This window comes from Eleutherodactylus coqui, chromosome 10 (assembly GCF_035609145.1).
Source record: "Eleutherodactylus coqui strain aEleCoq1 chromosome 10, aEleCoq1.hap1, whole genome shotgun sequence".
Classification (NCBI taxonomy): Eukaryota; Metazoa; Chordata; class Amphibia; order Anura; family Eleutherodactylidae; genus Eleutherodactylus; species Eleutherodactylus coqui.
In genome coordinates this window covers 23,656,224-23,670,874 of record NC_089846.1, presented here as the reverse complement: position 1 = coordinate 23,670,874, position 14,651 = coordinate 23,656,224, and the positions used below count along the sequence as shown (strand labels likewise).

Below are 14,651 nucleotides of genomic sequence, written 5' to 3'. Positions count from 1 at the left end.
TGCACTGCCTGGGATGTACATGCTGCTCGATCTACGCACATCCCCTGCTACCTTGCCCTCGGTACTGCGCCTTCTGCCACTAGCGCTGTCGGCTGGGAATTTTACCATCAGCTTGTCCGCAAGGGTCCTGTGGTATAGCAACACTCTCGAACCCCTTTCCTCTTCGGGAATCAGAGTGGGCAGGTTCTCCTTATACCGTGGATCGAGCAGTGTGTACACCCAGTAATCCGTCGTGGCCAGAATGCGTGCAACGCGAGGGTCACGAGAAAGGCATCCTAACATGAAGTCAGCCATGTGTGCCAGGGTACCAGTACGCAACACATGGCTGTCCTCACTAGGAAGATCACTTTCAGGATCCTCCTCCTCCTCCTCCTCAGGCCATCCACGCTGAAAGGATGACAGGCAATCAGCCGGTGTACCGTCAGCAGCGGCCCAAGCTGTCTCTTCCCCCTCCTCCTCATCCTCCTCATGCTCCTCCTCCTCCTCCTGTACGCGCTGAGAAATAGACAGGAGGGTGCCCTGACTATCCAGCGGCATACTGTCTTCCCCCGCCCCCGTTTCCGAGCGCAAAGCAGCTGCCTTTATGGTTTGCAGGGAATTTCTCAAGATGCATAGCAGAGGAATGGTGACGCTAATGATTGTAGCATCGCCGCTCACCACCTGGGTAGACTCCTCAAAATTACCAAGGACATGGCAGATGTCTGCCAACCAGGCCCACTCTTCTGAAAGGAATTGAGGAGGCTGACTCCCACTGCGCCGCCCATGTTGGAGTTGGTATTCGACTATAGCTCTCCGTTGTTCATAGAGCCTGGCCAACATGTGGAGCGTAGAGTTTCACCGTGTGGGCACGTCGCACAGCAGTCGGTGCACTGGCAGCTTAAAGTGATGTTGCAGGGTGCGCAGGGTGGCAGCGTCCGTGTGGGACTTGCGGAAATGTGCGCAGAGCCGGCGCGCCTTTACGAGCAGGTCTGACAAGCGTGGGTAGCTTTTCAGAAAGCGCTGAACCACCAAATTAAAGACGTGGGCCAGGCATGGCACGTGCGTGAGGCTGCCGAGCTGCAGAGCCGCCACCAGGTTACGGCCGTTGTCACACACGACCATGCCCGGTTGGAGGCTCAGCGGCGCAAGCCAGCGGTCGGTCTGCTGTGTCAGACCCTGCAGCAGTTCGTGGGCCGTGTGCCTCTTATCGCCTAAGCTGAGTAGTTTCAGCACGGCCTGCTGACGCTTGCCCACCGCTGTGCTGCCACACCGCGCGACACCGACTGCTGGCGACATGCTGCTGCTAACACATCTTGATTGTGAGACAGAGGAGGAGGAGGAGGAGGAGGGTGCTTTAGTGGAGGAAGCATACACCTCCGCAGATACCAGCACCGAGCTGGGGCCCGCAATTCTGGGGGTGGGTAGGACGTGAGCGGTCCCAGGCTCTGACTCTGTCCCAGCCTCCACTAAATTCACCCAATGTGCCGTCAGGGAGATGTAGTGGCCCTGCCCGCCTGTGCTTGTCCACGTGTCCGTAGTTAAGTGGACCGTGGCAGTAACCGCGTTGGTGAGGGCGCGCACAATGTTGCGGGAGACGTGGTCGTGCAGGGCTGGGACGGCACATCGGGAAAAGTAGTGGCGACTGGGAACTGAGTAGCGCGGGGCCGCCGCCTCCATGATACTTTTGAAGGACTCCGTTTCCACAACCCTATACGGCAGCATCTCAAGGCTGATGAATTTTGCGATGCGGACGGTTAACGTTTGAGCGTGCGGGTGCGTGGCGGCATACTTGCGCTTGCGCTCGAACACTTGCGCAAGCGACGGCTGAACGGTGCGCTGAACTACACTGCTGGATGGGGCCGAGGACAGCGGAGATGAGGGTGTGGCTGCAGGCCATGAGGCGGTAGTGCCTGTGTCCTGAGAGGGGGGTTGCATCTCAGTGGCAGGTTGGGGCACAGGGGGAGAGGCAGGGGTGCAAACCGGAGGCGGTGAACGGCCTTTGTCCCACCTTGCGGGGTGCTTGGCCATCATATGTCTGCGCATGGTGGTGGTGGTGAGGCTGTTGGTGTTGGCTCCCCGGCTGAGCTTTGCGCGACAAAGGTTGCACACCACTGTTCGTCGGTCGTCAGGCGTCTCTGTGAAAAACTGCCAGACCTTAGAGCACCTCGGCCTCCGCAGGGTGGCATGGCGCGAGGGGGCGCTTTGGGAAACACTTGGTGGATTATTCGGTCTGGCCCTGCCTCTACCCCTGGCCACTGCACTGCCTCTTGCAACCTGCCCTGCTGATGCCCTTGACTCCCCCTCTGAAGACCTGTCCTCCTGAGTAAGCGTTGCACACCAGGTGGGGTCAGTCACCTCATCGTCCTGCTGCTCTTCCTCCGAATCCTCTGTGCGCTGCTCCCTGGGACTTACTGCCCTTACTACTACCTCACTGCAAGACAACTGTGTCTGATCGTCATCGTCCTCCTCACCCACAGAAAGTTGTTGAGACAGTTGGCGGAAGTCCCCAGCCTCTTCCCCCGGACCCCGGGAACTTTCGAATGGTTGGGCATCAGTGACGATAAACTCCTCTGGTGGGAGAGGAACCGCTGCTGCCCAATCTAAGCAGGGGCCCGAGAACAGTTCCTGGGAGTGTTCCCGCTCCTGAGCAGGTGTTATTGTAGTGGAGTGAGGAGGCTGGGAGGAAGGAGGAGCAGCAGACAGAGGATTCGGATTGGCAGCAGTGGACGGCGCAGAACTGCGGGTAGACGATAGGTTGCTCGAAGCACTTTCTGCCATCCAGGACAGGACCTGCTCACACTGCTCATTTTCTAATAACCGTCTCCCGCGTGGACCCATTAATTGGGCGATGAATGTGGGGACGCCAGAAACGTGCCTCTCTCCTAATCGCGCAGCAGTCGGCTGCGACACACCTGGATCAGGAGCTTGGCCTGTGCCCACACCCTGACTTGGCCCTCCGCGTCCTCGGCCGCGTCCACGTCCTCTAGGCCTACCCCTACCCCTCAGCATGCTGTATTACCAGTGATTTGATTTCACAGGCAGGAAATAAATTGGCGCAAGACTGCAGGCCAAATATAATTTTTGCCCTTTTTGGAAAACGAAAGGCCCCACTGCCTCTAGTGAATGAATTATCTAAGTTTAATAACTGTGCTGTGTCCCTGCTTATGTGTCACAGAACGTGAGGGTAGCAGAGTTATTATAACTCTGGCAGAGCAGGTATTTTTTTTCCCAATTAAGGAAAGCAAATGGCGAAGCCAGCAGTAAAGCGTAGCTGGGTGCGTATGATTTAGCACTGTTCTTCACGCAGCTCACACGTCTCCACCGCCCGTAAGGACGGACAGAGGCTGGACAAATAGATTTGTTTTCAGTTTTTTCCCACCAAAAGGCAGCACTGCGTATATTCAATGAACATGAGAAGTTTAATAACTGTGCTGTGTCCCTGCTTATGTGTCACAGAACGTGAGGGTAGCAGAGTTATTATAACTCTGGCAGAGCAGGTATTTTTTTTCCCAATTAAGGAAAGCAAATGGCGAAGCCAGCAGTAAAGCGTAGCTGGGTGCGTATGATTTAGCAATGTTTTTCACGCAGCTCACACGTGTCCACAGCCCTTAGGACGGACAGAGGCTGGACAAATAGATTTGTTTTCAGTTTTTTCCCACCAACAGGCAGCACTGCGTATATTCTATGAATAATAACTGCGTTGTGGCCCTGCCTATACAATTCTTTCCCTGCAGTATCAATGGAGGGTGGAATTCTCTGCAGAGGCGATTTTGAGAAGCCCAAAAAAAATGCAGCACAGCTAACAGCAGCCTGGACAGTACTGCACACGGATAAATATGGCCCTAGAAAGGACCGTTGAGGTTCTTGAAGGCTACACTCACTCCTAACACTCTCCCTGCCTATGCAGCACTTCTGTCCCTAATGCCAGGTGCAACGGTCTGCAGAGGCGATTTTGAGAAAAAAAAAAATCCCACTGCTAACAGCAGCCAACACACAGCTATCAGTGGCCCTAATAAGGACCTTTGGGGGGTCTTGAAGCCTACACTAACTACCAATTCTTTCCCTACAGCAGCTCCGGTACAAACAGCACTGTCCCTCATCTAACTCACCAGGCATCTGAGCCGAACCGCGGGAGGGGCCGACTTTTTATGTTCGGGTGACACCTGATCTTCCCAGCCACTCACAGCAGGGGGGTGGTATAGGGCTTGAACGTCACAGGGGGAAGTTGTAATGCCTTCCCTGTCTTTCAATTGGCCAGAAAAGCGCGCTAACGTCTCAGGGAAGGAAGTGAAAGTAACCAGAACACCGCATGGTGTTCGTCACGAATAACGAACATCCCGAACACCCTAATATTCGCACGAATATCAAGCTCGGACGAACGCGTTCGCTCATCTCTAGTAGATAGATATGAGACAGAGAGATTGCTAGACAAAAATTACAAAGGCAGATAGACAGGAGATAGAATGATGATAGAAAGATACATAGATATGAGAGAGAGATATTACACAGATATACATATGTGATATATAGATATGAAATAGAAGTAGAGAGAGATTAGATAGATAGATAGATAGATAGATAGATAAAAGATAGAGAGAGAGATGTGAGATAGATAGAATGGTGTTAGAAAAATACATAGATATGAGATATATAGATAAATAAATACATAGGAGATAGAAGATGATATTCACGGCTGCATAACGGGACAAAACGAAACTATTGGCATCATCAATATCACAATCAGGATTCTCGCCTGTTAATTGTACTTGTGAGAAAAGATAGAACTATCTCTATCTTTCCTGCAAGCAGTATTAACTACAAGCGGGAAAGGTAGGGCAGGACCTATATTTCCGCTATTTTTTTCAAACTCCTGCGCTATGGTGCGGAGTTTGAACAACTGAAGAAAAAAAAGAAAACCTTGTTCATGCGCAACTACGTTCCGCAGCGGCAAGCGTAGATTTGCATACGGCTGTCTGAAACCACCCTAAAGGTGAGGTAGATTTTCCTTAGTATATACACATGAGGGCTTAAACAAATGGGCGTGTTTTTCTCCCTTTATGCAGCCATGAAAACCATGGCCCCATAACAGGACAAGACGAAACCATTGATTTCAATGGTTTGGTTTTCACCATCGGGATTCTCGCCTGTTAGTTGTGCGGAGTTTTAACGGCTGGAAGAAAGAAAAAAACTCATTCATGCGCAACTACGTTAGGTAGTGGCGATTGTAGTTGTGCATATGGCCGTCTGAAACTGGCTTCAAGGCGGGGAAGATTCTTCTCAGTATATACACATAGGGGTGAGGTAGATTCTCTTCAGTATATACAGAAGGTGAGGTAGATTCCCTTCAGTATATACACATAGAGGTGAGGTAGATTCTCTTCAGTATATACAGAAGGTGAGGTAGATTCTCTTCAGTATATACACATAGAGGTGAGGTAGATTCCCTTCAGTATATACACATAGAGGTGAGGTAGATTCTCCTCAGTATATACACATAGAGGTGAGGTAGATTCTCCTCAGTATATACACATAAAGGTGAGGTAGATTCTCCTCAGTATATACACATAAAGGTGAGGTAGATTCTCCTCAGTATACACACATAGAGGTGAGGTAGATTCTCCTCAGTATATACACATAGAGGTGAGGTAGATTCTTCTCAATATATACACATAGAGGTGAGGTAGATTCCCTTCAGTATATACACATAGAGGTGAGGTAGATTCTCCTCAGTGTATACACATAGAGGTGAGGTAGATTCTTCTCAATATATACACATAGAGGTGAGGTAGATTCTTCTCAGTATATACACATAGAGGTGAGGTAGATTCTCCTCAGTATATACACATAGAGGTGAGGTAGATTCTTCTCAGTATATACACATAGAGGTGAGGTAGATTCTCCTCAGTATATACACATAGAGGTGAGGTAGATTCCTTTCAGTATATACACATAGAGGTGAGGTAGATTCTCCTCAGTATATACACATAGAGGTGAGGTAGATTCCCTTCAGTATATACACATAGAGATGAGCTGGATTCTACTCAGTATATGCACAGAGAGTTGTGAGGTAGATTCTGCTCAGTATATACACATAGAGGAACATCACATTCTCCTCAGTGTATACATACTAAGGTGAGTTATATTTTCCTCAGTATATACACATAGAGGTGTGGTAGATTCTCCTCAGTATATACACAGAGGGGTGAGGTAGATTCTCCTCAGTATATGCACATAGAGGTGAGGTAGATTCCACTTAGTATATACACACAGAGGTCAGTTAGATTCTTCTCAGTATATACAGAAGGTAGGTTAAATTCTCCTCAGTACACATAGAGATGAGCTGGATTCTACTCAGTATATACACAGAGACTTGTGAGGTAGATTCTGCTCAGTAAATACACATAGAGGAGCATCACATTCTCCTCAGTATATACATACAAAGGTGAGTTATATTTTCCTTCAGGTAATGTATATACTTGGAGGTGAGGTAGATTCTCCTCAGTATATACATATAAAGACGGGGCAGATTATCCTCAGTATACAGTATACATAGAGGTGAGGTAGATTCTCCTCAGTATATACACACAGAGGTCAGTTATATTCTCTTCAGTATATACACATAGAGGTGAGGTTGATTCTCCTCATTCTCCTGGCTTGACAAAGACCCCTGTGGTCGAAACGTTGCCGGGTCATCGTTTCAATATGGAACAATAAAGGTTTGGACATTTTTTAACTGTCTACCACTAATGCTACCGGATTTCCTTGTTTATCTCCTTAGCATATACATAGAGATGGGGCAGATTCTCCTCAGTATATACACAGAGGTGAGATAAATAATCAAGTTGTGACCCCATTACTTTCTCTGCTTATATATCGATTTATAACATTCGTGTTTTGATTGCAAATTTCTCAAAAAGGCCTGGCTAGTACGCCTCCACGACCTGAAGATAGTGTGTCTGCAAAAAATTATTTCCCTGGGTTTTATGGTTTCTGAGAAAACTACTATCTCGTGTATCATGATTTTTCGTGGATTTTCATGCTTTGATTAGAATAATCAAGTTGAACTTGTGACCCAATCACTTTTCCTATTTAGGATCTAGAAAAGGTTTGTGGTAAACTTCCAGCTTGTACGACACCAAGAAGTTAGAGAATTAGTGGCGAGTGAGTCATTGAGTGATGGCTTTCGCTTATATATATAGATAAATAAAACTAGATGGATAGATAGATAGATATGAGATAGATAGTTATTAGATAGATAGATAGATATGAGATAGATAGATAGATATGAGATAGATAGATAGATAGATAGATAGATAGATAGATAGATAGATAGATAGATAGATAGATAGATAGGAGATAGATAAATAGATAGATATGAGATAGATAGATGAATAGATAGATAAATATAAAATAGATAAATAGATAGATAGATAGATATGAGATAGATGGATAGATAGATAGATATGAGATAGATAGATGGATAGATAGATAGATAGATAGGAGATAGATAGATAGATAAATAGAGAGATATGAGAAAGATAGATAAATAGATAAATATAAAATAGGTAGATAGATAGATAGATAGATAGATAGATAGATAGATAGATGGCTATATATATATATATATGACATAGAAGTAGAGATTAAATAGATAGATAATAGATACAAAGAAATTAGATACATATTAAATAGATATAATGATGATATAGAAAAAAAGATATGAGAAAGATAGATAAATAGATTGATATATACTGTATATTTAATAGAATGATGATAGACAGAGATTACATAGATAGATTGCTAAATAAGATATTACCGGGTTATAGATAGATAGATAGATAGATAGATAGATAGATAGATAGATAGATAGATAAATATTACATAGTTAGATGATAGATAAATAAATAGATAGATATGGGATAGATAGATTGATAGATATGAGATAGATAGATATGAGATAGATAGATGGATAGATAGATATGGGATAGATAGATTGATAGATATGAGATAGATAGATAGATATGAGATAGATAGATAGATAGATAGATAGATAGATAGATAGATAGATAGATAGATAGATAGATAGATATGAGATAGATAGATAGATAGATATGAGAGATAGATAGATATGAGATAGATAGATAGATAGATAGATAGATAGATAGATAGATAGATAGATAGATAGATAGATAGATAGATAGATAGATAGATAGGAGATAGATAGATGATAGATAATGAGTTAGATAGATATGATAGATAGATAGATAAATAGATATGAGATAGATAGATAGATAGATAGATAGATAGATAGATAGATAGATAGATAGATATGAGATAGATATGGGATAGATGGATAGATAGATATTACATAGATAGATGATGGATGGAGCAGTAGTTACCCAGCAGAGCTCACCCTCTATGTGGATGCCAGTGCCCAGATACAGTACGGCACACACCATGGTCTGGGTACACATAGCTCCCCGCAGTGTGCAGCGGGTATTATGGGGGTCGTGGTGATATTTGGGGGCAGCAGTGTCTGTGATGCCCCTGGGTCTCCGCGGTGCTGGGGGTGGATTTCAGGTTGGCACTAGCAGGCAGCTCAGGAGGAGGCGGCAGAGAACGAGAGACCGGAGCCCAGAGAGGAGGCGGCGGCGGAGGGCGCACACTGCACGGCGGACGGAGCAGAGGAGGCAGCAGCATGAGCACCGCCGAGGCCAAGGACTACCTGCAGGAGCGCCACATCCCCCGGCTGTTCGAGGTACCTGTGTGCTGCCAATCACAGCTGATATTATATGACATGGTGTCCGGTTACTGTATACTGTATATTATATCCCCCGGTGTCAGCTGACTGCCTGCATTATATTACATGACATGCAGACATTATAGTGCAGAACTTTCTATTAGATTACTTTATACTGTACATTAAATTGTATGATTGCATATAACATGTGCATTCAGTGCAGCAGCAGTATGATGGTGTACACACATATATACTGTATATACTGTATATGTAGTGCTGCTCTCATCATGTGCTGCAAGCATCTCCTGCAGTACCCCCATACATCATAATGCCTCATCTTGTCAGAGGGAGTAGATTGTCTCAGGGTTTACTTGGTAGTTGCAGTCCTTATGGCTGTGTGGGTTTGTTCTCTATATTATAGGGTGCATAGTTGTATATGTATGATGAGTACATGTGATCACTCAGTTCTCGCAGTATAGTATATGATGGCATTATATTATATGGTGCATAGTTGTATATGTATGATGAGCATCAGTGTTCTCAGTATAGTATATAATGTCATGACAATATATGGTGCATAGTTGTATATGTATGATAAGTTTCAGTGTTCTCAGTACAGTATATAATATCATGATATTATATGGTGCATAGTTGTATATGTATGATGAGCATCAGTGTTCTTATAGTATATAATGTCATGATATTATATGGTGCATACTTGTATTTGTATGATGAATATTAGTGTTCTCAGTATAGTACATAATGTCATGATATTATATGGTGCATAGTTGTATATGTACAATAGGTACATGTGATCACTCAGTGTCCTCCATATAGTATATAATGTCATCATATTATATGGTGCATAGTTGTATATGTATGATGAGCATCAGTGTTCTCAGTATAGCATACAATGTCACTATATTACATGGTGCATATGGATGATGAGTACATGTGATCACTCTATAAATGCCGTAAGTAGAGTATATAATATCCACATATTGTATAGTTTTATCATTACATAGTAATGTTTTATTTACAGATCTCTGATGACACATGCAGTGTGTAGCTTTATTTGTATTAGTGATGTGGGTAAATGTTACAATTGCAATGAATTTGTATCAGTTACCAAGGACTGTGATCCCCAATACTTCTTACCATTGGGGAACCCCTGAAAAATGTTTCTACTTCCAGGGAATCCCTACTTAATTGGAAAATCTTTATTTAAGAGTGTATACAATGTTCTGTTATTCTAAGTTCTGCCTGCCCCCTTTTTATCCCTACAGTATGAGTGATGCTGCTTCTTCTGGGGAACCCCTGATGAGGTCCCAAGGAGTCTCAGACCTCCAGGATCTATCTATCTATCTATCTATCTATCTATCTATCTATCTATCTATCTATCTATCTCATATCTATCTATCTATCTATCTCATATCTATCTATCTCATATCTATCTATCTATCTATCTATCTATCTATCTATCTATCTATCTATCTATCTCATATCTATCTATCTATCTATCTATCTATCTATCTATCTATCTATCTATCTATCTACCTATCTATCTCATATCTATCTATCTATCTCATATCTATCTATCTATCTATCTCATATCTATCTATCTCATATCTATCTATCTATCTACCTATCTATCTATCTATCTATCTATCTATCTATCTATCTATCTCATATCTATCTATCTATCTCATATCTATCTATCTATCTATCTCATATCTATCTATCTATCTATCTCATATCTATCTATCTATCTATCTATCTATCTATCTATCTATCTATCTATCTATCTATCTATCTATCTATCTATCTCATATCTGTCTATCTATCTCATATCTATCTCATATCTATCTATCTCATATCTATCTATCTATCTATCTATCTATCTATCTATCTCATATCTATCTATCTATCTACCTATCTATCTATCTCATATCTATCTATCTATCTATCTATCATCTATCTATCTATCTATCTATCTATCTATCTATCTATCTATCTATCTATCTATCTATCTCATATCTATCTATCTATCTCATATCTATCTATCTATCTAATATCTATCTATCTAATATCTATCTATTTCATATCTATCTATCTATCTATCTATCTATCTATCTATCTATCTATCTATCTATCTATCTATCTATCTATCTGCTGTAATGAAGGCACTAGTTTGGATATTATTTTGATATTCCACATGTATTATTATGTATGGCTGTATGTTCACATCAGTGTCAGAGATTCTACTTAGTCTCCATCTCCGATGACATAGCAGTTAATGGAGCGTTGTTTTGTCCAATGAAATGTTAGAGCACTCAACGAAGTGCATTATAGTCAATGGGTTCTGTTTGCTGCTGTTCAGGTCCGGCACCTCGGCTTTTGCAGTAGTTCGGCTCCTTGAACACAGCTACACAATGGAGGCTGTTCACACAAGTGTCAACAAGCCCTACATAAAGCTCCGATTTTCTTAGAGCAAATGCAGTGCTGGATTGCCTTCTATCTTGATTGTTAACTACAATTAGACAAGCAGTTGTGCCATTCATGTGTTGTATAGGCATGAATCATCCACAATGCAGGGAGAAAAAGAAAGTCACCCTTTGTGTTCACGATTTCTCAAAGAGCTAATTGGCAAAAGGTGTTCCATTGAAGGAGATGAGAGTGAAAGTGCGGATTTCGCAGGCGCTTGGCCCATTAAATAAACTCATACAAAGCCTGATTTCTGACAGATCTGTTCTGCTCAATAAAGGTTGGTTAGTGTGAAGCATGCCTGGAGACCTGTTAGGAACTTTCACACGTGCACATAAGATGCACCTAAGGCCTCATTCACACAAGCGTGAAAATCAAGCCAGAGTTACCCACGCAAGGAAATCGCGTCTAAGGCTGGATTCAGACGAACGTATATCGGCTCGGTTTTTACGCCGAGCCAATATACGGTGTCCTCATCTGCAGGGGGGGGTGGGGGGGATGGAAGAGCCAGGAGCAGGAACTGAGCTCCCGCCCCCTCTCTGCCTCCTCTCCGCCCCTCTGCACTATTTGCAATGAAAGGAGGCGGGACGGGGGTGGGGCTAAGTGGCAAGAATTAGCCCTACCCCCGTCCCGCCTCTCCCCATTGCAAATAGTGCAGAGGGGCGGAGAGGAGGCAGAGAGGGGGCGGGAGCTCAGTTCCTGCTCCTGGCTCTTCCATCCTCCCCCCACCCTGCAGAGAGAGACGACGTATATCGGCTGGGCGTTAAAACCGAGCCGATATACGGTCGTCTGAATCCAGCCTTACTGTGTGAAAAATAGCATGAATGCACGATTTCCCATAATCAAATCCTGAGTGAAATTGCCCAGTCACATGATCGGGGGCTGCGTGTTGCAGGAAAAAATGCGCTGCTGTTCGGAATTCCCCTGGTCGGTAAAAATCCTCCTAATGACTGCTAATGTCTGAACTACAGACACCTGTCTTCTTTTCTGAGCGTTGGACACAGCTAAATTCCCTCTTCCCTTCCTTTTCTCCAGCTCCCATAGGAGTCTATGGAAACTCCTGCGCTTAGCGCACCACAGATAGGTCAGGTCCTTTCTTTTCACGCAGCAGGGGATTTCAGTTGCGCATGTCCTATTATTTTAGGTACACATTTTTTTGAGCACCTAAAACTCTTTCATCTGAATTTTTCCATAGGAATCCATTGATCGTAATAGTCGCGATTTTTTTGCGCTAACACGCTCGTGTGAACGAGCCCCAAAGCGTAGTTTAATATGCTGCTGAGAATTTCTGCTCCATAACCTGCAGTTTATACATGCAGATTTTGGTGCCCAATTTTCTGCATCTTTAGTTGTGTCTTGCAGAAATATTCCGCACGTGTGAAAGGTTCCTTAGGCTTTATTCACACGAGCGTATATCGGACGCCGTTTTCACGGCCGGCCGATATACACTACCATCTGATGCATTGGATTCCAATACATCAGATTAGATGGGTGATGTTCCTCCTCGTAAAAGTGCCCAGCCGGCCAAGATAGCGCATTTCGGCCCGGCGCTTTTACGCCAGGCAGGAAAGGTAGTCCTGGAACTATTTTCCTGGCCAGAATAGGTCGGCCGCTGCATGGGCTCTTATGGGAGCCAATGACAGCTGCCTGAGAAGGGAGGTGGGAGGGAGTTTTGTAGCGTGACTGTTAAACTCCCTCCCCCTTCTCTCCTCCTCTCTGCCCCTTGCTGGCTGTTTGCAATGGAAGGGGGGGGGGGCGGAAGCTAGTTCCTAAGCTCCCACCCCATCCCATTGCAAACGGCCGGCAAGGGGAGTGGGCTTAGCAAACCAGCTCCCGCCTCCTTCTTTTGCAGACAGCCACCGCAGAGCTAAACTGCCTTCTCCTGCCGACAGCATTGTGGGCTCGGTGTATATGCGCAAGACCCACGCCATCTGAACGGCAGATTTGTGCGCCCATTCACACGTTTTTTTGGCCACGCTGTGGCCGTGATACGGCCAGACGAAAAACGCTATTCTTGTGTGAAAGAACCCTTATAGACACGCAAGAAGCTGGAATACACTTCTAATCTTATCACCTAAATTGAAACTGCTTTTGTCAACTGGCTCTTGGAGAAATCAGTAACACAAAGGTTCACTTACTTATCGCACATGCACTGCGGGTGATAATTCAATGTGCCCAAATGAACGGCATGGCTGTTGTGATGGGGGCATAACTATAATGCCTTCTACACCAGTTATCTAGCATACTTTTTGGGCATTTATCCTAGGTCCTGACACTTTTTCAAAAAGTGGGTGGGACCTAAGATTAAGAGGCGGGGCCACAAACAGCACTTCACATTTACTATAATGTCCTCCAGAACCTGCTGTACATCACATTAGCAATCTACTCCAGCTTAGAACTGGTGTAAGTTTCTATCTGGCACTCGGAGGTGCAACCAGAAGAGACAAATGGCAAAGCCTTTTGCCTCTTAATACATTTGTCGCTCGTAGCTCAGAACACAGTTTACTTTGACCAGTAAATATGCCCCACTGTGTTTGGCTCATTTACACGTAATGATTATAGTTGGAGATGAGCGAGCGTGCTCGCTAAGGCAAACTACTCAAGCGAGTAGTGCCTTATGCGAGTACCTGTCCGCTCATCTCAAAAGATTTGGCTGCCGGCGGATGGGAGCGGTGAGTTGCAGGAGTGAGCAGGGGGTAGCGGGGGGGAGGGAGTGAAAGAGAAATCTCCCCCCCCTTTCCTCCCCGCTCTCCCCCGCCACTCCCCGCCCCCCCGCAGCACCCGAATCTTTTGAGATGAGTGGGCAGGTACTCACATAAGGCACTACTCGCTCGAGTAGTTTGCCTTAGCGAGCACGCTCGCTCATCTCTAATTATAGTTCAAAATTCGTTCAAGCGACCGAAAATGAGAGAATCGTTACATGTAAACGCGGGCATCGTGCACTTTTCGTCTGAACGAGGATTTTAAGGTGAGTATTCAGCCACAGAGAAATAAAGTGTCTCTCAATAGACCGCATGCTGTGTTCTCCACGGGAGACTAAAGATTACATTGTAACCTGCCTGCAGCCCTGAGGAGAACAATGCAGCTGTCTGCACAGCTGGACGTGTGATTAATCAAAGGCTGGGCTCTGCAAGCAGCTCCTGGAGGCCCTTTTACATGCAAATAGAGATGATAAAGTGTTAATGGCAATTAACACTTTATGCAAAAAGATCGCCAAAACTTTCAGTCATTTGAAAGATTATCGTTGCGTGTAAAAGGGCCTTAGATAAGAATCAGACCACATTTTATTAGTTATCAAAATCCAGGTTATTCCAAAGGGTTCACTTACTTTTTCTCACAACTGTGTGTGGACTTTTTACTTGTTCAGATGCACTTTTCCTATTCTTGTTCATATACATTCCTAAGTCTCTATGGACGAGTGTATGCATACAAATTAATCCCATTCCAC

General features: G+C 44.5%; 1 protein-coding gene across 1 annotated transcript in view; it reads left to right on the top strand.

Annotated features, from left to right (window-relative positions):
• Window positions 1-8,639: 8,639 nt before the first annotated feature.
• Window positions 8,640-14,651, top strand: part of LOC136581038 (adenylate kinase isoenzyme 5-like) — a 31,115-nt gene continuing 25,103 nt past the window's right edge. The window contains exon 1 of the mRNA XM_066582029.1: window positions 8,640-8,737. Within this exon, the coding sequence (XP_066438126.1) occupies window positions 8,678-8,737 (60 nt within the window). The 5' untranslated portion in view covers window positions 8,640-8,677. The remainder of the gene's footprint in view (window positions 8,738-14,651) is intronic.